A 26,343-nucleotide genomic window follows, 5' to 3' on the forward strand; every position below is an offset into this window, starting at 1 on the left:
TCAAAAAATGCCATCAGAAACACTGAGGGCTCTGTTCAGAGAAACTGACCCGGTATTTTTCTTCCTTGTAACTTGTGCATGCGTTTACATTTGCACAAGACAGATGTGGGATGCTTGCAGCTGTAAGTGGGAGCATTTTGATCAGGTATTAGTGATCTTAATGAGATCCACAAAATGCAGAAGCTGACCTGGGAAATCAGCAGACTTTCCTGTGGATAAAGTAGCAGGAACATTGTAAAGCACTGTGAGTTTGGCTCTTCCTAATTCCCTTTCAAGGCTGTGATAGCTTTTGTTTGACATGAAAGAAAACATAAAACATTTCCTGTGCCCCTGCCCCTTCTGGTGTATGATACCTACAGGGCAGAATCTGCCTTAGGAAACAGTTTTGGACTAGGCTGTTTTTAGGTTCCCCTTTTTTCTTTTGATTATAAATTCAACTTACTTTATTTTAAAACTTGTTTTTCTAACTTAAACCTAGTAGCATTTCTCATTTTTATAATTACCTTTATCTGAATTTCAACCAGAAATAGAAAGAAATAGCACAATCATTTGATAATGTTAACCTTAAAAAAAATCCCTGTGTTTATCTACTTGCTGTTTTTCACTTGTTGCCTAATTAAAGTATTGGATGGTTTTAACCAAATTATTTTCTCAATATGTTATTTGAATTCTGCTGAAAATGTTAGCTTTCGTGTGTTTAAACCTTTATCTTTAAAATACAGATTGAGTTTAGCATACAGTATTGGATTCACATAATTTAATAGGTAATATAATTCTGGGGGGAAAAGAATCTCTTTCACCCCCAAGTGAACTAATTAAATAAACCAGCTAACTTCCTAGTGTTGCTGTGTTCAGAAGCTGAAGTGTTCATGTAGTTCTTTGATATTTTTGTTTGTTTGTTGGGTTTTTTTTAAATATTCTTTGATCCTATGTGTAATATCTCAAAAGTGACAGGTGCCCTAAGAAATTGTAGTAGCAGAGTGTGGAATTCAAAGTCAGACTCTTACCAGTCTGCTAATGACAGTGGAGGAGCACAGAGGTGTACCTGTAACTCAAGCTGATCTACTCAAAAAAAATTAAAAAAAAAATAAAAACTAAAAAGACAGGCATGCCTGCTGCAGACACGCAGGAGAAGGGCTTTGTGAACCACATGGCTGACAAGGAGCAAGGAGCTGGGAAGGAGCCTGAAGGTGAGAAGAAGCTGCACGAGGCCGTGTGCGTGCTGCTGGTGGAGCTGTGCGAGAGGTTCACCTTCTTCGGCATCGTCTGCAACATGATCCTCTTCTGCACGGCCAGGCTGGGCTACCCCAGCCACCAGGCTGCCATGGTCAACATGTGCTTCGTGGGCACCTCCATGCTCACCCCAGTGCTGGTGGGCTGGCTGGCAGAGTACCTGGTGGGGAGGACCAAGCTGGTGTGCATCTGCATGTTCCTGCACTTCCTAGGTGGGTGACTGCGCTGTGTTTTACCGCTTCTCTTGTAGGAATGTGCTCTTGAGCATGGTGTTGGGCATCTCCTCTAACAGTTGGTTACTCAGCTCCTCCTTTGCAAAAAGCACTGCAGTGCTGTCACCTTTGCAGCTTTCAGTGAGACAAAGCAATGTTTGCGTGTGCATCTTGTGTAGCTGGTGCACAACCTGGCTGCTCTGAAGTGGGTCAGCGGCTGGGACAGCAAGGATGCTCAACTCCTTGAGTTGCTCCCTAAGGTTATTAGGGTTTGGCAGGCTTCAGTCAGAGAGAGAATTCCAACTCCTAACTGCTTTCCTGCTGTTAGGAGTAAGATAATATGTAAAGGTGCAAAGGACTTTTGTATTCGGACAAGAGGAAAAGTATTTAAGGACACACCAATATAAACAAACTTTGCCTTATGTATCCTAACACCTGCACTGAGGGCCTGCCTTCTGCTGGCACATTCTGAATCTTCACTTGGTATTATTTTTGAGCACTTTTTACAGAAAAAGCACTGCTCAAAAAAACCCTACCTGTTCTGTAGCAGCTAGGGCATCTCCCATGTGCTATTTTGGCCTCCTGCTGTAGGGCATCTTCCAGCACTTCTGGTTACTCTGGCAAATTAAACCAAGTTGATAGAAGTGCTTCTTGCTTGGACCAGTTGTTGAGCAAGTCTGATTTCTACAGTAGACGGACAGTTATTGTTATTTAGACACACAATAAAGCAAGTAAAAAAAAAAATCAGAACACTCCTGAAATGTTCTTGAGCTGATTGCAAAACCATTATTCAAGCAGGAAAAATGTTTGCTGTTGTGTTCCACTATTTCTCCCCTGGTGTTCTGGTTTAAATCTCTTTCTGCCACTTGTCCTTTCAGTGCTTTTCTTAAAGTAGAAGATTGGAGACACAAACACAATTTGATGCATTTGGGTATTGTTTTAACTAGAGCATTTCTTCCTTTGGAGATAAATCATTAAACATTCCTGATAAATAAAGTTTAATGCACAGTCAGAGGAGTGGCTAATAGTGATGTTGTTGAAACACCAATATATTTTAAGCTTAGTCTCCATTAAAACTTGGAAAATCTGCAGCTGACTAAATCTGAAAGACATACTTTGCAGACTAGAAGAGGCAAATGCAATTTGTGGCAGTGCTTCTATAGCTAAATTTTCTGAAAATCATCTTTTCTATGAAGTTGCTACAGAAAGAAGAATTTTTCCCACAAAAGTTTTGAGAATTTATTTCCTAAATTATGATTCCTATTAAAATTCTGGGATTTTAGAAGAAAAAAATCTGTACTCTGCTGTGGGGTGTTTTGTGGGGTTTTTTTATTAATTGGCGGTTCAGTAGATAGAAGAACCTGAATCCTTGTAAGCACTTCAGAGGTTTGGTTTCTCAAAGGTCCAGAATGGTATTGCTTTACATAACAACAACCAAAAACTTCTACCTCTCTACAGAATTTGCCTCTACACTTTTCTCTTGTTTATCTTTGATTTTCCATCTCTCTTTTCATACCTGCATAGAACATACCTGCTCTAAAAAATACAAATCTTATTCATCTGGTTCCAATTCCTTTCCAGTGACCATTTCCTTTCCATTCCAGGCACAGCACTGTTACCTGTGGTGTCATTTCCCTTTGAAGACATTCACATCGACCGACGACACGTCCTCCTCACCCTGCCCAAAAGGGAGCAGAAAATCATGTTCTACTTTGCACTCCTCACAGCCAGCCTGGGAATAGGAGGAATAAGAGCCATTGTGTGTCCTCTGAGTGCCTACAGCCTCGAGGACTGTGGCCCAAAGGAGCTGCTTTCATTTTTCAACTGGTTGGTAATTTAGTGTTGGCTAAATATCTGTCTGGAGTGGTAGAGCATTGCCTTGAAATTCAAAGGTTCTGTGGATGGTGGGTTTCATGTTTTGTTTTTAATGGCAGAACTTTGAGATTTTGGAAGAGATTCCAAGAGTTAAAACTCTTCCTGGCTTCTTCTTTTTGCTCATAATTGATAATCTATTTTGGACATCTACAGAAGTGCTCAGTCAGGGTTTTTAAGATTAAAAAAATTGCCCAAATACTCAAAAGACTGGCTAATCTTTTTGCTGTTGGAAGAAAATATTCCATTTGGTTTTCTGCCTTTAATATGGCTATGCCTTTAAGATATTTTTCTGTCGCTCCCTAAGAGTGTCAGAATTCAATGATATATTGAGATTTACATCAGGTTTTTCAGCAGTAGACTACTGGTTTGCTGGAAGTCAGGGTTGTGAGTTGTCTCAAGCTAAACTCAGTGGTGGGGATCTGCTGTATTATTTCAGCTTTGCTGCTGCCAAGTTCTGGCATCTGATAAACCACTTGGCATTTGTATTTCGGTTGATTTTTTTTTTCCCCCATTCATGGGAGTAATTGCTCTTAAAATGGTTCTTAAAATCAGGGTTTGGATTTTTTTTAATGCTTTTGGTATGTATTATTTCTGTATCCATGCATCAGGGAGTCAATTTTTGATGGTTTGTTTGCCCTTATTTTCCCCTTCTGTTGCCCTATAGAGAGTGCTATATTTTCTGGTTCAACCATGCAGTGGGACTCCCCATATTTCTGCTTCAAGGCAGGGTGGAAGAAAGCCCTAAACTGCCTTTTTTTTTTCTCCTTTACATACATGGTTATTAAAATAAAAACTGAGCACATTTGCATATTAACAATATAATGCTGAAGAATCAATGAAGATCTTGGTGAATCAGGTCTCTCTTCCTTTGGGGATGGCTTTCCTGGCTATTCTTTTTACCTTCAATTATGTTAATATCAAGGAGTTTTGAATTAAATCCAAACTTCAGTGAATAAAGTAGCTTTACCAAAGGTGGATGAGACTGTTTAGTTCCTTAGAGCAGATTCTGCCTCCTTGACCTGCCCATAGCAGAGAAGAGGAAACAAAAAATCCTTCCTTTTTACTTTATTCTGAGTTTTAATCCTTAATTAGCAACATCATTTTTATTAAATAAGACTCTGGGGGATTAAGACTGGAGAGCAATCAGTTGTTCTGAAGGATAGCTCTGGAGAGTTTATTGTACTGTGGTCTTAGCCATTCAGAATTGTGTTTAATCAAAGTGACATTTCTCAGTGTTGATTACAAAGGAGATATAATACGAATAAAAAGTCCTTGGGGGAATCCAAATGGGTCAGTTCTTGGAACTTTGGAAATATCAAGAAAGGCAAAGGTGCGTTTCAAAAAAATTTAATTTCTGCACTGGCACCCAAGGAGGGGCTTTGGAATGCAATCTCCGAATTTAGAAAAATGGGGGGTTCATTCTGAGCATTTTTAATCTAGTTAAACCCCTCAAAATATAATAACTTTTCCTTGATAGCCTGTCCTCTCTTGGTGGGTGTTTGTCTTGGGATTTAATTTTAAAATTATGTAAAATAGGATGGCATACTCTTGATGAGTCTGAGTCTGGTCTTATCCAAGTTCAGTTTAAACAATCACAATTATTGAATTAAAGATTGGGTTAAAAGTCTTGGTAGTTACCTGTTTTCTTATTCAATCCTTCAAGAAGATTTCTTGGCCCATCTTACAGCTTGGTTCCAAGCTGAAGTATGTATTGTGGCTCTGATCTTATAAATAAATAGAATATACCAATCCTAAGTGAAGAAGCAACTTGGATTCTGTTGGATTAAATTTTTCTAGGTCCTTCTGCATTTCCAGGATTAAGGTTATGGACTGGTTGTGTTTTGCAGGAGGATAAATATGTTCTGTCTGTGGGGGCAGAGAATGAGAGCAAAGGGTACAGAGAGAATGAGCAGAGCTGTATCTTGTCTTACAGACTTGTAAAAAACTGCAGAGACTGTGAGAAAAATGGTGTTTTCCACCCTCACTCTCTGTTTTGTTTCCGCATATTGCAGATCAATTTCTGCCATTTTCTCAATACACTTAACTTTGACTTTTTAAAAATTTTTCCTACCTCTTTGGGATTTTTCCCCCCACTTTGTTTTTGCAGAGAACTCCATAGTGATACTGAGAAAACTGAGCTCCTCCTGCCAAGCTGTATAAACATGAACAATAATTTTCAATAAGAATCAGCTGGATATTACTTTTTTAAGGTTTTCACCACAAATGCATTTTTGTAAAACGTTTTAAGTGTATTAGGTTTATGTGGGCTTGTAGCATTTAAGTTTGTCTCTGCACTGCATTCTTGAAATGAATGCCTCAAGTTGGCTTTTGGCTCTCATTGTGAAGAGGCCTTTCAGGAAGGAGCTCTTCCCTGAAAAACTAGACAGAATATTCAGCTTGGTGTATCTAACTAATCTGCCATGCCCTGGTGTGAGCTCTGGGATTCTTTATGTAATAAAGGCCTGAATTCTGTTCTGCTGCTGTCAGTACAATATGAGCACAGCCCAGAATTCTGGTATGGGTGTTGAGGTTAATTCATCCTTCTTGTTTTGGCCACAGGGATTGCTGAACACTTTGGTTGGGGTTTTTTTATTCTCTATTTTGTAAAAGGACAGGAACTTTACATTTCTGTCATAAAGTATGCTGCTATACAGCAGTGAAAGTGCTCTCCTGTTTTTCCTGCTCTTCAGGATTTTCTTTGGGAGCTCCTATTTCCAGCCAAACACTCATAGAGTCATGAAAAATGTCAGGACCTTGGGTAGCTCAGGCACAACTCTAAAAAGTTTGGAAAACAGCCACTGAAACTTCTGACTTAATAATTGTCAGTTAAGAATTGATTCCAAACTTTTACACAAGTTCTAGCCAAATGAGTCATGTAATTATACCTTTTTAAAAGCTTTAGTTGAATGGGTCAATATTTTTATGTACGAAATCCCTCCAACTGTATCATCATCGAGTAACATAATTCCAAATCTTTTGTCACTGAGAAGATAATTCCAGATTCATTAGCCCAAACACTCAAGTTCAAACAGCATGCATGATGCAGAAGTGGCACTGAACAAGAAAATTAGCTTTTCTTCTTCCAGTAATATGTATTAAGATTTTATAATTGTGTATTTCACCTTTAAATGCAGTTGCTTCCAGACTGTAATCTTTGACACATTGGGATGGCACTGCTCAATAATTGTGCTCTTTTCAGGGGTTCCAAACTGCAATAGGCCTGCCACTACTGCCATCTGCTTCCAGGAGTGTGTGATTTATCCTTTGGATGTCTGCTGTGATTAGGAGGGGCTCAGTACTTACTTGGGAAGCACCTCTACTACTAATTACAGTCTCAGAGAAAATTATGGTGGGGAAACTCCTTATCAAGATATTCCAGAAGCCAACAAAAATTCTAGCTGAGCCTTGCAACTAATAACTGATAAATCAAATTTTAATATTTCTTGCATTTTTTAACATTTAATATTTCTTAACCAAAGGGTGGTGGCATTAAGACATTTCTCTCTTAATCTTGAAGCACAGGATTGGATGATATTTCATACACAGAACTTGTTACCAGATATTAAATGCTGATGTATTTAATTAATGTCACCCACAAGAATATTTCCAGTACCAGACTGATAATTTGTTCAGCTCTGCTGCCTTAGTACACTTACTTTAATCATATACATCTTGGAGCTGAGACATTTGAGTGAAAATCTGTTTTAATTGCTGTGCTAATGTGTGCATGGTACTGATGCTGTCCATGATTACTATACTTAACCATGCCTTTAATTGGATGTTTTAATCTTCTGTAAAAGCTTTTATATTATTCAGCCTCTTCACTTTTCTCTCTCTTGTCTGTGTGCTCCAGGTTCCACTGGCTGGTTAACTTGAATTCAGCAGTGGTCTTTGTCAGCATTTCTTACATCCAGCAGTCCGTGGCCAGGAACCTTGGCTTTCTTATCCCATTTGTGTCTGGGCTTATGGCTATGATCACAATTCACATGGTTCGGGGTGAAATGATTTACAAACCCAAAGCAGGTAAGAGGCAGCTCTGTCTCAGGAAACATCTTCAGAAATTGCTTTCACAGAAGAAATTGATTTGCATATCTAAACTATTTATTCTATAACTCTGCCCTGTTTGGTGGTAGATCCTGGTTTAGCCCTCCAAAATCTGCCTGTGAGAAATTCTGTCCATCCTCTGGAGATTCTGGGTAGGCTGTAAAAGTGGGAAACAATCTCTGGTAAACTCATGGTTGTTTTCTGTCATGTCAGGGCATGTACCTTTGCCTGTGCAGGAAGAGATGTAACATGGCTGCTGCTGGTGAAATTGATCTTGTCACGTTTTGTTCAACCTTTTATCTCCCCAACCCCTCACATTCCAAAGGAAAGCAGATGACCATGACAATCTTGGGGACCAGGTCAGATGAGCCAGGACACGGCTGAGCTGCTGCTTTACTGACTTTCTGCTGGGCTCATCATTGGGCACTCAGTGCATCTTCTGGTTTCAAACCTGACTGGGTTCAAACCCTTGCAGAGCAGTAGCACCCCATTACTGCTTCTTATACTCTTTTTGTGAATATCCAATCTACAGTGCAAAGCAAAACAACATTTCTCTGACTTAAATCTCATTACAAGCTCTGCCAATGAATTGAGCTAATACCAAATTTCCTGTTATCTTTTATTTACTTCTGAAACTAACTCTGCTTTGAGAAGAGCCCCAAGTCCCACTTATTTTGTGTTTAGTTTCTTAGTCAATTCTCTCTGGAATTCTGCACTTTTTTTTTCCTTTTAGTCCTCAGATTTTCTCTTAAAATAATCTAGGTCTGAAAGTTAAACATCTCTTGCAATGAGTGGTGAGAATAGTTGCAAAGTACAGTCCTACAGAACAATAAAAACTCTAACAACTCTGTTTTCAGGTTTTGATTTGCTATTTCAGATTTTATTTTATAACGACAACATTCTGCAAGTTAATTCCACACCATCAGGGAGTTTTAAATATTAGCTTATCTTATAAAATACCCTTACTTAGTACTTTAAAGCAAGTGCTTTAGTACTTTAAAGCAAGTACTTCCAGTAGATGCCAATGGATATTTCTAGAAAATAATCTCCACGTTAGAGATAGAAGGGAGACATTTTCATTCTGCAATCTTAGTTCATTTGGGGTTTTGGAAAGTATTTATTTATAGACACTCAAATTATTGTAGTGCTTTAGCACTCAGAAAAACATAAAGTGCCACAACCCCTATTTGTATGGATGGCAATTTGCCAAAGGTAAATGAACCTGCATTTCCAAGCCTGAAGCTAACAGTTTTGTGCTCATTCTACTTTTATTTTGCCTGAGAAACAAGCTGGCAATTCCTGAACCCGCTAACCAGTCAATAAGTTTTAATATGTCAAGTACTAGACTGGAAACTCCTCTTTTGTCCTGCGTGCTACTTGGAAGACCCGAGATGATTATTCTGGCCTTGAAATTCATCCATGAAAATTCTCTCAAGTCTTCAACTGTTTTTTAAACTCCTTTTCCTTCTCACTTCACTACTGCCCTTCCCTTGCTACCAGACTTCAGCAGGCATTCAGTAAATGGAAAGACAGTATGAATTTCCTTTGTTTTTTACATGCTCAACCAGAGACACGTGTGGTGTTGTGTTAAATAACTGGTAATAAAAGGAGCTCTTCTCTGTGGCTGTTGGACAGGATTGCTTCTGTAACTGGGTTGTGAACCAACTGGGTTCAAAAGAGAATTTTTTTAAAAGAAATCCAGAGTTATTACCTTTCCCCTCCCTAAAAAGACATGAAGCTGAATATACCAGCTCATGCTTTCCCTCCCCAAGTGCTTTGTCTTGGCTGATGTTTACCTTGACAGCAGGTGAAAGCATATCAATGCTCAGAGGTGTCTAACTTCCCTGATTGCTCGCAGACAGCTCCCTGCTGACGACCTTTGGGGTGATTTTCAGTGCCCTGAAGACGTGCTGCGTGCGCCAGCGCTACCTCGGCACGGCCGTGCCCAGCTGGCTGGACCACGCCAAGGAGCACCACGGTGGGCACTACAGTGAGACCCAGGTGGAGGGCACAAAGTCACTGGCCAGGCTCTTCCCCTTGTTCACCTTCCAGATTCTCTACAGGACGTGCATCATGCAGGTGGGTATACAGCTTTTAAACAAGAATCTTGAAATAGGCTCTGGCGCGTGTTTAGCGCCGTCTCTCTAGGTGTGCTTTTTCTGACTGTTGCTTTGCCAGCTGAGCAGCCTTGAAAAGTAGCTCTAATTGCCTAAGAATACACCTTGCTGTAGCCTCTGGTCCCCTCAAATAATAAGAATTGACTTGGTCAAGACTCATTAAGAAGCTTGTGTGAGTGCTTGATCAGTATCTTTACAAAAAAGATTAATATTATTTTCTTCATATTATTAAGTTAACAGCTTTCAGTGCCTGTGATTCATATTGATGATATTTCAATTCCTATTCAGAAATCAATTCTTACATCCAATAGGCATTGGAGAGAAGGAACCAATGAAATTTGACTCAGTTCTAAACTTACATAGTTCTGTTACTGTTTATTCTCTTTTACAATTTGTATTTCCTTTTGGAGGTGGAATGTAGGTGAAAAATATTTTTGCGAAGAGCTAGCATTTGGATAATCCTTGAACACTGAACAGACTCAGAGTGGGTAGGGTTGGCTATAACCATTGATGAGAAACCCCACATGAGCTCAGTTAACAACTATGCATTGATTTTTGGACATATATAAAGCAGCAATATTCTCCTTGGGTTTGAAATCAGTGATCATATTGAAGAGGGTGCAGGATGCTGCAGGAATCCAGAGCTCAATAAAAACAGACAGAGTAAAGAAACTAGTTCTAGGTTGAGGTGTGTCATGACTGTACTCTGTGAATTGCTCAAGTTGGAATTTCCCAGTCTGCAAAATACAGTGGATTATGGCTCCCTGCTGCACATGAAATTAGTTAATCAAGCTTCCTCCAAAAAATCCCCAACAAACAAAAAAACCCCACTGAAAATTCTGTAAATCTATTGATAGAAGCCATCAGGATTTTGATTTTACACTTTTTGATAAACTCAGCAGCTGTTCTGTATAGCCTCACACAGATAGGAGGAATAATTTGCTTTTTTAGTGAGAGACTCTTACAAATCTACTTAATTGTGTACCCAGTTGGCTGCCACTGGGTTCCTCATCTTCTTTCTGTCTTTGGTTTTCAGTTTCCCCAGGTAAAAGGAAATCCTCCATGGGTGCCCTGACTGTGAGTTGCACTAAGCTGGTTCTAAGGCTGTACCCAAATCTTCATTCCCTGTAGCTTTTCAAGTTCTCCTACCTTGAGCACAGAATCATAATCCTGTGCCTTGCAATTCTAAAAGTAAATCATTCTGCATTTTGCTATTTCAAGGTTCTGATCTGTTAAACACTGTCTGGGTGAAGTGACTGAAGTTTTGGGTGGAATTATTTAGTATAGTGGCTGATGGCTCTAAATAGGGGTGATCAAGCAAACTTTTAGACTGTTGCTTAATTTGTTAAACGTAGGAGAAAATCTCATAAAAGGGAGATGTTATGTTCTGGCAGAGAGCAATCTTGTCATTATCTAAAAGGCTTTCTTCATGAATGCTCATTCCTTTTTTGCCAGCAGGTATTTGGTTTAATGTGACTTCTTCAGAAGGAAAAACTTGGAGAGGTTTCCAAAAATGAAAAAGTGAAAATCTTATCCATGGATTGTGGTTTTATCCTTCAATACAGATTCCTTCAGGATATTATCTCCAAACCATGAATTCCAACCTGCACTTTGGTGGATTTGTGTTGCCAGTTGCAGCAATGAACGTGATCAGCATCGTGCCCCTTCTGATTCTTGTTCCTATTTTGGAGTGCATTAACTCCTGGCTCTTTAGCTCCAAGGACACTGGGTATTCTCCAACAATTTACATTGGTATGTGAAAAGCACACGTGTTTATACAGCTTTAATATGTTTTCTGGGTTTGAAAGAGAAATTTCAGTGTAATGGACGGTCCTAGAAAATTATATCTGACCATAAATATTAACATGGATTTGTTTTGGGATGATGCTCAGAAGTAAAAATGTTTCAAAGAAATTATTGAAAAAACCACAGTCCTTAAACTTAAAACTATTCCCTTTCATAGATACTCTCATTAAACTTTCTACATTTTTTATCTTCCAGTCTGCATTGCAAACCTCAGATGAAAATATTTATAAACTGCTATTTTCTCAGTGTGCTGCTATTAATTCAGTGCCCCATGGCAGGCAGCACAGTGAGTACTGACACACACAGAGGTATTAATCTGACTAAATTAGCCTAATTAAGAGTGTTATTAAGTTTTATACAAACCAGAAGCATATAACACACCAGGTTGCAATTAGCCTAGTTTATAAAATAACATCTGCATTAAAGCACAAAAAGCACATTCAGATAATCATTTTCCTTTAAACCATGGAAATTTCAAGTTAGTATTAATGTTCTATCCTGTTATGTTGAACAGCAGTAGAATATATGCAGTGGTTTGTTCTTAATAGGTTCATTTATCAAAATAGCCTCCTGTTAGGGGTGATAAACTACCTGAGGCAGAAAAATACCTGTGAGTACAGGCAATGGCTTCAGATATCCAAGTGTGTGACTGCACCTGCAAGTATGGTAGACCTCTAAGTGCCAATATTTTTGCCAACAGTTAATTAGGTTCTCAATTATTTTCAGCAACAAAATTGGAAGTATAAATAGGCAGTTGGTGTTAAGCCAGCCTATAACTATATTTTAATTCAACTCTTGCAAAAAGAAGAAGAAATTTAAATAGTTTTCTGGAAATGTTCAGCATGTTAAGAATAGAAGTTTTCAAGCATAAACCATACAGACAACTGAAATACCTGGTTGTTCTGTATTAAGGGTCTACATAAAAACTGTGATCTGTTACTCTTTAGTTGTTGGTTTATTCATAAAGGTCCAATACAATTTCTAGATAATATAAAGAACCTTGTCACAGAATCACCCCTAAATATTACTGAAACAGCTTGTTCCCCTGTAAAACCCAAGCCTCAGACAAGTCATTCCAAGCCTCTTGTTTTAAAGAGGACTGAAGGGAGAAGAGTAAAGATGAAAACTGTACCTCCAAGGCTCTTGGTTTCTTCTTCTGCCTCTTAAATTCTTGGGAAAAAAAAAAAAAAGCTGAAATTTTTGGGCACCCAGAGGTTCCTTTCTCTGAACTGCATTGGCTTTTAGTAAAGGAAAGTGCTCCAAGTTTGTTGCACTGCAACATGATTTTTCAGTAGGAGAGCTCTTGCTTTGGATGACTACAAGAGGCTCCTTGAGGGCTTCATACCTGGCTTTGATAAGGTGCATTGGCCAGAAAACGCTGCTGAATTCCCTCCTGTCATCAATTTTCAAGCAATAATTCATTGATTTTCTCATCAAGCACTAGAGGAGCCTAAAGAGCATCCAAGGCTCAGGTTAGGCATGGGGAGTAGGATGTTTAAAGCTGTGAACATACAGGAAAACTATGCTGGAAGAAAGGTGCGAGAGTTTGGTGCTGAGGAAGAAACACAGAGGCCTGCAAGAACACCGCAAGGCTAAGGCCACTTAACTGAGTTTTTTATTCTTTTCTAAAAAAGATGGACACTAAAAAAGACAAATTTGATATATGTTATATATATGATATATATATAAATATAATATGAAACAAAAGCTGTTGATGTCCAATCTAATAAGTGTAGCAATTGCCAGTCATGAAGCCTTGATAAGAAAAATATAGTCTAAGCATTTGAGCCCAAACTGTCAAAAGCAACCAAATTCTCATGTTATGGCTTAGAAATGTTGGCCAATCAGAAATTTAGTCAAAATCAATGAGAGCTCAAACCATGGAAAGTATAGATAATTCAGGTTCAGAGACTTGCTGGGAAACCTTGTTTCTTTGTGTTTTTCTTTTTTGAGAGGACACAACCATTTCATGCTGCCAAGATCAAGAAATAGAAAATAACGTATTTTAATACTATCCTCTTTGCAATGGGTGAAGTGTGAGGTAGCTATAATTTGGAAGAATTTCCTTTGGTTCTGTTCCTACCCTTTCTCTTGTATTATGTGGGAGGACGTTTGCCTCTTCTTTCTTTTCTCCTTCCTTTTCTCCCTCAATATTCAAAAAAAAAAGTGAAAAGTAAAAAGTTCTTCTGTGTGACTTTGGTTTTAAAAGAAGTTTTTCCTCTCTCATTTATTCTGAACTCTGACAGTGTGTGTTTACTGAGCTGGTGTCCCTTTGCCACATACACATAGCGAGCACTCTTTATTCATGTTGAGGTGTCCAGAAAAAATGATTTGGGGTGGGGATAGGAAGCTTCTTTTGCGTTTCTTAGGAGTTTTCTGCGCTCTAAAGCCAGGATGGTGCTGTAAGAGTGGCCTTGGTGAATGTTCTGTGTCTTCACCCAGTTGTAGGTCACTTATCTGCTGCCCTTTCCGTGGTGGCTGCTGGCTTCTCCGAGATGCACCGCAAGCGCTTCCCCCAGGTGGAGCAGACTCTGTCTGAGGAGCTTCTCCTGGTCTCCTCCATGCCCTGCTTCCACCTGGCTCCTCAGTACATCCTGCTCGGAGTGGCTGAAGCCCTGGTGACTCCCTCCTGTGAGTAAAATCAAATGGGCTAAAGGAAAGGTGTCCTGGTACTCAGAGAACTGTATCAGCTGCCTAAAAATAATTACTGTCGTCTGATATTTTATCCCTGGCTCTCTTCCACGGGCTTAATGAGCAGATCTGTGCTTTACCTGCTTCAGAGAAGCATAATTTGTCTTGCTGGCTGTAGCTCAGGATGAGCAGTGATGTTCCAGATCAATGGGGAGGGAGCACAGCCCAGTGGCACAATTCCCTGCTTGGTCCTGGGGCTGAACCTGCTTCAGGCAGACTGGATGAGCTCGTGAGACCCCTTCTGAGCTGTGATGATTTTATTGAGATGGAATAAAAACACACCTGAGAGCTGAGCTGTGGTTATGCTCTGGGACCACCTAAAAGGCCACAGCCAGAGCAAGGTGAAGCAATTTTGGTTTTTGGGCCCAGCTAATGAAATTACTGCATGTTTTTCACTGGCACAGAGCATATGTGGGCAGGTAAATGGGACAGGTTAACCTGGAGAAGGGTGTAGGCAGCTGCAAGGCTTTTGTTAGTGCTCCAACCAGGAGTCATGAGAACATGCCTCCCCAGATCCTCATGTCTTGGCTTGTGACATGGAGCCAGAGATAAACACTCCTGTTTTTCAGAGCTCAGCTTGTGCCTGCCATCCACACATCATGTAGTCATACTCTTGATTGTGAGTCTGAACCTTTTCTGCTTTCCATAATTTACTTTTCTGTGTCTGCACTGATGTTTTTGAGGCTTGTTTTCTTCTGAGGAGCATGCAGAGTGCTTACCAGTGTTTTACCTTGCAGAGCTTTTAAAATAAAAAAAAAGTTAGTATTATAAAAATAATTTCAGCAACATTAACTTAGAGACACAGGTAAAGTAATTGCCTGGCTGATCTCTGCAGGCATTTAATTCTCTGGGTTGAGTGTCTCTTGTTCCAGTACAACCCCAGAAATGTTCAGGTATGTGTTTAAGAGCAGGAAATAACTTCAGTGTCTCAGCTTCATTCTTACACTCTGAGACTACCGAGAGCTGTGGGTCACAGGCTGTCATTAAAAAGGTAATTTTCCCTAGTTTTAAATACTTAGCACTTTCATAATGCCTCTTCATCTGATAGCTCTCAAGTACTTAACTGAGACAGGTTTCTAGGCAGGTAATTTGGTTTCTAGGTTACAGGCTAAGTGTAACTGAAAACTGTGACCTTCTCTGTTTAGCTTAACAAAAAAAAAGGTTAGGAGGTGACTTGCTTACAGTCTTCTCATGCAAAAGCAGGGGAAGAATATTGCTGGTAGAAAAAGGCCTTTTAATCTGGCACACTGGGACACAACTGAGTCCAGTGACCAGAAGATTACATTAGCCTTTAAGAAAGAAATAAAACTCCATTTTAGGGCTTGTCTTCCTTTTTTTTTTTTTTTTTTTTTTTTAAGGCCTTTTTTAAAGGATTGTGGTTATAATTTCTTAGGAAGAAAAGCTGTCCTTCCCCATTTAAATAGGGATTAAGCATCGTGCTTAGAGCTGCAGTGAGAGGTGTGACTTAAGAACCCAGCTAAATGGGACTGAGTCTAAAGACTTGCAGATAACAAGCTAAAGGGAGGTGCCTAAAATAAGATATTGCTGTAGCTGATGAAGAAGGAGGTCTGCATTCATGGTAAAATTTGGTCACAGAGTGTCACAGAGTGTCTTGGCTGTGCAGGCAGGGCAAGCCAGCTCTCTGCAGTTTGAGAATTCCAGCTGCTGATGGAGAGGAGCCTGCTGATCCCCCAGGTCTTGCACTGGCTGAGGTTCACTCAACCATCCCCAGCCTCTGCATTCCGGCTTCTGACCTGAGCTCTGGCTTTCCACTTCAGTCTGGCTCCCAAACAGCAATTCAGTTCATTCAGTGAATCTCCACGGATGTCAGTGACAGCCCAGACCCTCACAGAGCTGTCCCACATTTCCTAACATTTTACTGCCTTTCTTATGCAGAAGATCAAATTCAGACATTATTATAATTTACTGGACCTGAAAGTACATGGTCCAAGCTGAGGAGGGGAATGTTCACTCCCTTAAGCAGAGGGAAGGAAGGAGATAGCTCATTTGTGAAGAACTTGGTTAGAGATGTTAGCTTTGGCACACTGAGCTCTTTATTTTCATTAGGACCTCTCTTATTGAGGTTGTTCAGCCTGGGAAAGTGAAGGCTTCAAGGTGACTTAATTGTGTCATTTCAGTGCTTGACAAGAGCCTGCAAGAGAGATGGAGATTATTTACAAGGGCATGTAGTGACAGGACACAGGGGAGCAGCTTCAGACTGAGAGTAGGTTCAGATTAGATATCAGGAGGAAATTCTTTGCTGTGAGGGTGCTGAGGCTCTGGCACAGGTTACCCAGAGAAGCTGTGACTCTCCCATCCCTGGCAGTGTCCAAGGCCATGCTGGGCTCTCAGTGGCCTTGTTTAGTGGAAGGTGTCCTTCCCCAGAGCAGTGAGTTTGGAACTGGAGAATTTTAAAGTCCCTCCCAACCCAATCTATTCTATAATTTGGTCCCTGACGCGTAAAACTGTGTTTATAAAATATATTTCATTATCTTATTGATAGGAGTTTTGAATAATCTGCTTCAGGTGGCAAGAGCATCTCTTAGAATAATACCTGCCACTAAGCAAGCCTGAAAAATAAAATCAGACAATGGTATTGCTCTCCTCCACAGTGCCACAAAGTTCTCACAAGCCTCTGACAGGCTGAATTTGTAACCCCAGCTTGGTTTAAAGCAGGAAAGCCACAGCTCTGTTAGAGGATATATTGGGGATGGCTTTGCCCACCAATAAATTGCAATGGTCTCCAGGGGGAAATGCAGCAGCTGTTCAGCAGCTCCCAGCAGCACCGTGGGGAAAGGGAGGAGGGGAGCAGGCTATTGAAACAGCAGGGGTAATTTAGGTAACTAGGATGCAATTACCCAGGCTGAATTCGACCAAGATGCATCTTTTGCACCCCTGCTTTTAGGAGGGAGGAACAACCAGAAACTTTTAAGTCCTTTAGGGTCTCCAGTTAGCTGTACAGTGCTTCAGGCTGTTGCCTCTACAGTTGGTGACCCAGGCTCACCTGCTTTCTCTTGCCCTCAGGCTTCTGGTTCCTATTGTGAGTTGGGAAGAAAACACTGTCCATGGTATTTTTTTCTTTCATATGTTTTCAAAGCTCTCATTGGACATCCAAATTAAGAATGGTGAAAGATGGTGATTGCAGAGTTTCATTTGTACCCAGAGGTGCTTCAGGCAACTCAGCATCCAAACAGGACCCTCTGCTGGCAAATTTTCAAGCTGGAGGTCATTCTGATTCAACAAATAAAGCATGTGGGGACACTGGGAGAAAAGGTGTGGAGGAGAACTCATGGAGTGAAATTAGGAAAGAAAAGTTTTTGGTGATCAGTGAAAATTGCACAAAAAGAACAGCTATCATAAAATCTTGCTGTTACAGCTAAATTACAGCTGGTGGGATTATTTATAGGCACCCATGCTACGGCAGCATGCTGCAGCTTCCCCTCTCCACCAAAGCTGTTGCTGCTTCTGGTTCAGCCTTCTGGCAAGAAAGTGAAGGATGAGGTCTTAAAAATGAGCCAGTGAGCCTGGGGATTGCACTCCAGGGAACAGGAGCATGGTCCAGCCTAAAGGCAAAGCAAGCTAAGTGTCCAAATTAAGGCAGAGCTCTAGATTTTGGAGTATTTACCAGTGGCTGTGCTGCACTGGCTCTGAGATAGGAGGTCCTGCTGTTCTGCAGTTAAATATCCCATCCTTTGTCTTCATGCTTCGCTGGCTGTGGTGGTGTTTCTCTGCTCTTGCTCATGGCTGAGGTTTTGAAAGGTGCAAGCAAAAGTCTGGGTGAAAGATCTTTCTGCTCTTGTGGAATATGGAGAGCTGTGTGTGGGTAGTTTAGTACAGATATTCATTTAAGCAGTTCAGATAATGCTTTGTTACAAGGTACATATTGACATGTTATAGGGTACATCTGATTGCACTTCTGCAGCAAGTAATTCTCTGCATAAAATATGGAAAATCACTAATAGAGATGTTTTGAAATTTTTGTATTATCCATGTTCTACCATCTTTCTTTTGTTTCCTTATTTTTTCCTTTTTTTTTTTTTTTTTTTTTTTTTTTAACTTTTAACTGTTTCTGCTTCCTTCCAAAGGTTCCTTACTTTCATTCTGGCTCGTGCCTGAAAGAATGAGAGGAATTTCCATGCACTTTTTAGCTCTCTTTAACGGAGCTGGCTGCTTTGTGGGAGCTCTCATTGTTCAGACAGCCCACGCAGGCACTCAAGGTAAGAGTATGCTCATGGTGGGTGCTCCTGAGCAGTTTTCTAATATTATTGATTTGGAGAATCAGCCAGCAGAATTAAAAGGGATGCCAAAGTTTTATTGATTTGCTCTCACAATTAAGATGGAATTAAGATAGGAAATAGCCTTCCAGCTGTATTCATCCAATTTTAATGAGTCATCTTAGTTTTGATAGTCGGAGTAATTAGAGGATGGCATCTTGCAGGAAGTCCTCCTGTCCAATCTCTGTACTTCTGTTCTGGAAGACTGAAAATAAATTGGCTAGGAAGCACCTTTTTGTGTTCATGAAGGGGTACATTCGTGTTGTTCACACTTACATGGAGGCTTCTGAACCTGAGAGCAAGATCTGGGCTTTAAGGAATGGGAAATATTCCTTCCTGATTCTCCCAGGATTGAGGTTTCAGGGCTGAGGGTTTCAAAGCTGTCTGGGGAATTCACTCTCCTGGAGCCACTGGCTCCTCTGCCCTTGCCCAGATTTTGGAACAGCCAGGTTCTGTGGCAATGCTGTCTCGCTGTGGGCTTGTCCTGCTGCAATTCCCACAAATCTTCCTGTTTCAAAAGGAGTTACTGCAGGTTCAACCCACCGAGGTGCATTTAGTGGAAGCTCTGAGCTGCAGTCATTCCTGGGTTACTGACTTTCAGAATAAGCCAGCAATGTCTCAAAGTAATTTTTCCTTTGCTGCTGAATCTTCGTTCAATACAGAAAATAATTGTTCCACAAGTAAATTTAGCAAGGAAAGCACTTGAGTTCTTGAGCTAAGAGACAGGCATCTCAAATTTGCTCACAAATTTGAAATAATCCTGCTTCCTGAAGGAATATTTGTGAAGATATTGCTATTGCCGAGCTCTGGTGGAACATTTACAGAGAACTTTTAATTAGAGAACACAACTGTTGGCCCTAATGCATGACACCACTGCAATTGGTGCAAGATTTTGTAACTGTTTAGGGTTAAAGTTTTGGGTTCTTCTCTTTCCTTTCTTCCTTTCCTTCTCTTTCTTCTACAAAGAATCATGTAATTTAAAACCAAGCAGAAATGGGTGTTTTGAAAGTGTGACAAGAAATTTTTATTCAGACTTGCAAGATCTGAACAAACAAATGATGCTCTGACACGCAGTCCTGTTTTTAAGTTAAAAATTCAATTAAAATTTTATTACAAGGTATAAAACATCACCTGGAGATGGGTAAAAACCAGGAATGTCTGCACAAATGAATCAGGCAAAGAACTTTTAAGCCCCAAGCCATCCAGTGCAGAGAACTGAGCTCCTTGAATATCCCCTGGTGGAAAAGGTTGTTTTTCATTATTGTGAGTTCAGTGTAATATGGGGTAAATTAAACAAACATTTTAAGATAGACTGTGTTGCTGAATTTTTCTCTTCCCCTCCCTCCAAAATATGGAAACTCTTGATTTTTATGAGACTGAAATATTTAGTAAAACTGACATTTTGCAATTTAACTTTTATTTAATTTGCAAATTGAATAATTGCAAAATAATCAAGCATAATGTCAGCACCAAAATATTTTGCCTGTGTTGTGTCACTATTATGTAATTAATTTCTTTACTGAGTATTTCTGTACTCTGCGATAGAGGAAACCAATTTTTGCATTTGATTTGCAATTCAGTTGGGTTTTGTCTGGTTTTGCTATCAAGGTGATTAATCCTTTTTTGTGAAATCATTTAATTGATTCATAAGAAGTTTTTTCTTGCCAGAAATACTATTTTAACAGAGATGGTGAAACCACGAAGGCTGAACTCTAAATTCTCCACAGGCTGCAGTTGCCACATCCTTTTGTTCAGGATTCTTGAGCAAACTGAAAAGTTTCCTGGCTAAAATATTCCTCACTCTTAGAAAGTTGGGTGGCAAACTTCTCAACTTAGATTTTTTTTTTTCCTTTTTTTTTTTTTTTTTCCCTTTTTCCAAAGCTGCCTTTGTGTAACTTTGTCAGACCTGCTGTTCCTGTGGGTGGAATTGACTGCACCATTATCCTGAGCAAAAGTCACTCTGGAATTTTCAAGGGAATCGGTGACACTCTGTATTCAGATTAAGATGCTGCGATGGGAATGACTGCTGCTAAGCAGGGAAAGTCCTCTGCAAAACTTGAAAAGCTTTAGGGAAAATCAAATAAAAAAGGCTTGGTGGTTGCTCTGCTGCTCTAGTTAGGAGAGTGTTAGAGATTACTTTTACCCTATTAATATGTAAACAACACATTACTGGGCTCTCACTTTTTATTTTTAAAAATAATTAGGATCTCACTGGGTATCTCTTTCTCAGTGTTCTCTGCTTGAATAAGATTAATAATTCCAAATTACCACACAATTCACAGCTTGCAAGTGATGGTGATGTTCCTGGGAGTTCATTTTGTGTTCTAACATTCCTCTGCTCATCCCAGGCTCTTCTCCTGCTCACTCCTGGATCAGAGTAGGTTTAGGATCAGAATTTTGAAGGTGGGGATAGACTGTAGCAAAACAAAAAATGCATTTTAGTCTCCCTTTTGGTTTTCCCCTAATTTGGTAGGAAATGTTATACGTACAATTTTTATAATGGACAGCTTCTTACAGTGGACTTCAGTACACATTGCAATCATATCAAACCCACTAGGTTTTAATAAATTTTAAAAAAATCTTTTTTTTTTCAATTTATTGAAACCTAGTGGCTGCCTAATGAACCCACTAAAGATGACTGCTGTAGGGTACAAATTTGTGGCTTCTCAAATAAAACTAAATTCCAATGACACAAATAAGAATTTTGCCCTTTTTTTTTTCAGATCTGTTTAAAGAGCTTGTAAATACTCAATATGTGGACAATTTATGAAAATGGGAGTCAAGCAAACCAACAAAAACTATTTTTTTTTCTTCCTAAAAAAAGCTCAGCTAATTTACTATTTTTTTTTATATTCGAAGAGTAAGTTCTTTCTCTTTTGCAGCAAGAAAGGATGGTGTTGATGAAATGGTTCTGTGAGATTTAACAAGGTTTAGTAAGTGATTCCTGGGCTATGGATGCTTTTGTCTTGTCCCATGATTCTTGTTTCACTGAAACCTGAGCCAAGACTATTTCTGGTTCTCCCATCTCCAGCACTGAGACCATGTTTCTCCATGTTCCTGCAGCGAAGTAGATCCTCCACTGTGTATTTTGAAGTGTTGAAGCACAGAGGGTGTTGACAAAATTTAAACATTTTTATATCCTATTTTATGCCACTAGTTTAGAATTTTATTTGGGGTTTTATTGGCAGAGTTGATCAGATATCAGTCACAGTCAAAGCTGCATTAATCATTTTTAACGCATCTATGGAGGATGGTGTGAATATGATAAAATAAGACTTTTTTAAAAAAATCTGACGAGTGCAAACAGATGATGGGTGACAGTGATATTTTCAGTACAAGCTGGGAAACTGCTTTCTTTTGGATCCCTTACCTCTCCTAACATTTTAACGGAAGAAGATGCAAGACAAAACCTGTCCTCTTATGCCAATCATTTCAGAATACATTTCTCTAAAAATATTAATATAAATATGTAAGAAAGAAATAAAAATAAAAAAAGGTCAGAGGAAGGAAGCTGTCCCAGACACAGTTTTCCTGCTTGTATTTAGAGAATCACGGGGGGGTTTGTGGTTTGAGTTTGGGTTTTTTGGTTCTTTTTGTCATTTTAGTCTTGTGTGATTCTAAAATACCAAAATGATAAAGCTAAAGGATATTTCTTGCAGTCCAGATGGTGGTGGCCACTGGTGCTTACTTAGCTAATAGGGATTAGAGGCAGAGTGAGACTTTAATTTGGATATGATCAAACACTAAATGTATGCCCACTAAGTTGATGAAATGAAGGAAGGCAATACAAACCTTGTTAAAATATTAATTAATTTTGTTTTTATAATCCTAGCATAGGTTGCAGGATAGCTGCAAAACTGCAGGAATGGTATAGATTGAGTGACGTGTGGCATTTGTTTTTTCTTCAAGGTTTTCCCCATAATAAAATAGGATAGTGCAAAAAATCAGCAAAAAATCCTGGGTGCCTCCCTGTGCAACTTTCCCTTGGGCTCTCTGAGGTGCCACCAGAGCAGCAGAAATGTTGTGTGCACTGATGTTTGTCTAAGACTGGCCCTTTTTAGGTTTTGTTCAATTGGCAGCAGCTCCTTGCTGTCAGTCACCCACCAGAAACAGCCCAGGAAAGTTTTTGTCCATTTCTGCTTCACCTCCACCTCTGCCTGCTTTGGTAGGATCAGTTGTTTCCTCTTGGTATTATTGGTAAATTTGGTAAATTCTTGGTAAATTATTCCTTCTTCTTGGACTAACCTTGGTATTGTACGTTATTCCTTCTTCTTGGACTGAGTGATTTTGATGGAAAATTGATGGGACTCCAAAGTGACAGTGAAAGTTTATCAGGTGCTTTCTTTCCATGATTGCAGAGCAGACTTGAGGAACAGACTCTGCCTAGGCCTTCGTTTTCCAGCTTGTTCTAAATTTGCCATAAAATACATAAGCAATTCACCTCTAACCAGTAGAGAAAGTCTATTTAAAATAATGCACCTAAAGGAAACTTCTGTTTCGTTGTGGTGATTCATGCTTCTAAGTATTCCTATTGTTGGAATGAAAATGGAAATCAGGAGCTTGTTGCAGAAAGTTAATTCCCAGTGAGCAATTATCTGTGTGACAAACCAACCTTGTAATTGCCGCTTCTGTTGGCAATCTCCACAGAAAAGAACAAGATGCACAGAGCCCACAGGCAGTATCTTTTGGGGGAAAGTGAATTTTTAGCATGTTGCATGCTGAGGTAAGGAAGGGGAAGTGCTGGACTCTTCAATCACAGCAGTGCCCATGTTGCCTAATTCCAGCAAAACCAAAAACTGGCCCTGATGTTCATGGCTGAGGGTGAAATCCTGAGAGTTTGAACCCCAAAGGCAATCAGCTTGCAGATGGCTTGTGGGAGGTGTTAGTGGGGTCAGGGTGAGAGCACCTAAGGGAGTTTTGGTGCCTAAAACATGTGGGTGAAGTTCTAGCACTGATGATTCTTCTCTCAAGACTGCCTGCAAGAAGAGGAGAGGATTCTCTTTAAAGTGAATACATGCAGATGTAAATATAGTCCAGATTTATCCCCCATTTCATGGGGAGAAAAAAAATTAAAAGGAAAAATAATTAAAGAAAAGAGTGACAAGTAATTATTTTTTGGCTGTAAGTAGGAAAGGGTTTTATTACTTTTTGCTGCATCCACTGATGAAAATGTATACTGGAAGGATTATAGTCTGCATATCCTTGGAACTGCTGCCATCCTTGTTCCTCTGTAGAAGAAGGAACAACAAGCCTTATTGTCCCTCTCTGAGAGGAAAAGAAAGCCTTGATCCCACCTTTTACTCTGGACAGAGCAGGAAACTAGAGAGAAATTGTGTGCTGTATGGCAACTGGAGCCTCACCATATCCTGCCTGGTTTTGTCCCTGCCTGTGCTGTTGATAATTTGGATTTTCCAAAGGCTCTCTGTCATTATCCTAGCCTCACTGTTTAAACACTGGAAAGTCCTAAAAGAATCAGGGAGGAGACAGAGCAAGGGTCTTTGACCCAGGCCATGGAGAGGTGGGAGTGGAATGCAGCGCTTTTCTCTGGTGCCTTTATCGGTGGTAACACAGAGGAGAGTGGTGCAAATGGACCTCTGAGACTCAGAAGCTGCAAAACTGTTTTTATTAACTTTTTAAGTACATATTTTGTGCTCAGGTTCCACTGTAAATGCCATTCCATGAGGAAGCTCCTGCAGTTACTTTAGCCAAGGTGAATAACCCAGCAGTGAGCATGAGTTTTGCTCTGACAAGCTGCAGTGCAGACCCCCATGCATGATTTCCCTTTCATCACATCCTCGTGCTCTGGCTCTGCCTTCCATTGGCCCCTGGGGGATGCAAAATGAAAAACTACCTGATTGTGAATGATGACAGTAAAAGTTTATAAGCTACTAAAATGAAGTTACAGCACCTAGGAGCTCAGTCACTTACAGTGTTGGATGATGGGTTTTTAAAACTGGCTCTGGGATAATGCTGCCAAAGGAAGGGAGCAGGCAGAGGTGTGATGGTGCTGCTGTGATGGGCAAAAATGCAACATGGCATGGAGAGAACTGTGCAGGAGCTTAGGAAAAGTGATGGCACTTGTTCTTTGTCAGTCACAGGAGAACTAAAGGCAACAGCTCTGAAAAGAATTGTGTTTATAGCTCTAAGATGTGAAGGGAAGAGAAAAATGTAAATATATCAATGTGCGTTTGGCAGGGTGTAATCCTTTGACTGGTGTCTCTCCTGCACTGTGGAACTGCTCTTGGTCTCTAATTAAAAAAATATTTACAATCTAAGGATGGCAATCAATGTGTGAAAGTGGCATTAGTGGCCAAAGGATCTGATGGCCATAAGGCCATCAGTTTTTTTACAATATAACTGTGTTAAGAAGTCTGGTTTTCCTTCTTTCCCCATCAGCTCATTCAAGGGGTGGATAGCCACATTCCTGAGATGGGCAGGATTTGATACCAGGCTTTCATGCAGGGGAAAGGTGACTTTGGACACACTGATGCTGCTGTAGCTCAGATCAGGGCTGTGCTTTTAATCTAAATCTCCCAATGATCTCTGATTTGCATCTCCTGCTGCAAGGCAAACTAATCCTGCTGCAAATGTCTCCTTCACCAGGCAGCTGGTTCCCACACTCGCTGCATGAGGGTAAATTGGAGAGGTTCTTCTTCTTCTTGGCTTCCTTAATGATGGTGAACACCCTGGGGTTCTGGGCCATTGCACACAGGTACGTGTCAGAAAATGAAAACTTGGTGTCTTGTTTGTAGGTGTATTTGGGAATTCTAATAAAATCTGTGGACTAGTGTGTAATAAAGAATTGGTAGTGATAGATCACTTGTGGAGCAGTAAAATAAACCCTAAAGCAACTGATGTAATTAACCTTAAATAGTTAAAGGGTCTTAATTCAAAAAGCCCTAAAGAAAGAAGAGCATTGTATTCTTACTTTTATCATATTCTTTCATCATATTCTTTCTGGAAAGGTATTAATTTTTTGGCAGGGAGTTCAGATCGGAACACAAATAATTTTTCAATAATACAAGTTTTTAATTACTAAAAATATCTTTTTGAAATCAATTGTTTCCTTTTTTGAAGAATAAGAATTCTTTGAGCAGAGAAGAAAAAGAGTGAAGACTATTCAGATAAACACTGATTTAGGTGGGGGGAAACAGACTTTAAAACTTGGAACAAGAAAAAATACACTAAAATTTCTCTGTAGGAACAAAGCAGTTAATTATTATTTTTTTAAAAGGATGCAGTATAGGTATTATTAACATCTGCACCTAGTTTGATACTTCTCATCCTGAAGTTCTGAAAGGCTCTAGGAAAATGCATATTTGCATTTTCCTATTTTTTTGACTGCCTTGAAGTCCAGGACTTGGAAGGCACTGTAACTTAAAGAGTATTATGCAAGTATTTATATACTATATGAAAAGTTATACATAACAATGGGTGAAGCTAATACTTTAAAGAATGATTATTTTATTTTCCTTCTGTATTTCCCCCAGATACAACAATCTGCATGAGGATTGCACCAATGGGTTCAGAGGAGGTTTTCCTGGAGAAAAACTTTTGAAGCATGAAAAAGCCATCAAGCATTATAATTCTGTCCTGGAAAGTTCTCCCATTTTGTCTCCTGTGGAGAAAATCTGATAGAATTTCACCCTGATAAAATTTCAACCCTAAATTTTGGCGGTTTTTATCCACCAGCTCTCTAAGGATAAATTACCCAGCACACTTAAGTGGAACAATGTTCTGGTATTTATGAATTATCTGGTGAATAATAATGTTATTTAGAAGTTAACATAGCAATATTCATAGGATTGGGTCTTGAAGGAGGTTGCGCTGTCATAATTCACATGGAGGCCAAGGAGAGCTCACTGCTTGCCGCAGTTGTTGGAGAGAGGATTTTAATCTTTATACGGAAAAAGGTATCCACATCTATTTGTATTTAGGAGTGGTCAAAAATTAATAAACATGCTAATTTGTTTGTTTGGCAAGTTACTTTGTGACAATATAATTTACAAGTAATTTTGAAATCTGCTATTGGTTGGTTGCTGTTTGCAATGGTGGGAGTTTTGTGTACTGCTCTTGGATCTTTCTGCTTTA

At 39.7% G+C, this 26,343-nt stretch overlaps 1 protein-coding gene across 1 annotated transcript; it reads left to right on the forward strand.

Moving 5' to 3' along the window:
• Positions 1-1,108: 1,108 nt before the first annotated feature.
• SLC15A5 (solute carrier family 15 member 5) lies at positions 1,109-25,887 on the forward strand. Its single transcript, XM_054281781.1, has 9 exons — positions 1,109-1,445; positions 3,050-3,272; positions 7,174-7,343; positions 9,223-9,443; positions 11,047-11,233; positions 13,730-13,918; positions 18,064-18,195; positions 24,856-24,964; positions 25,743-25,887. The coding sequence occupies exons 1-9, from the start codon at positions 1,109-1,111 to the stop codon at positions 25,885-25,887; spliced, it is 1,713 nt and encodes a 570-aa protein (XP_054137756.1).
• Positions 25,888-26,343: the final 456 nt, after the last annotated feature.

This window comes from Melozone crissalis, unplaced genomic scaffold, assembly GCF_028551555.1.
Source record: "Melozone crissalis strain CALT ecotype California unplaced genomic scaffold, PUWL_Pcris_2 ptg000033l_1, whole genome shotgun sequence".
Taxonomy (NCBI): domain Eukaryota; kingdom Metazoa; phylum Chordata; class Aves; order Passeriformes; family Passerellidae; genus Melozone; species Melozone crissalis.

Coding starts and splice junctions, on each gene's coding strand:
- SLC15A5 (XM_054281781.1), top strand. CDS start 1,109: ATGCCTGCTGCAGACACGCAGGAGAAGGGCTTTGTGAACCACATGGCT. Junction 1,446..3,049: donor CATGTTCCTGCACTTCCTAG/GTGGGTGACTGC, acceptor TTTCCATTCCAG/GCACAGCACTGTTACCTGTG. Junction 7,344..9,222: donor GATTTACAAACCCAAAGCAG/GTAAGAGGCAGC, acceptor GATTGCTCGCAG/ACAGCTCCCTGCTGACGACC.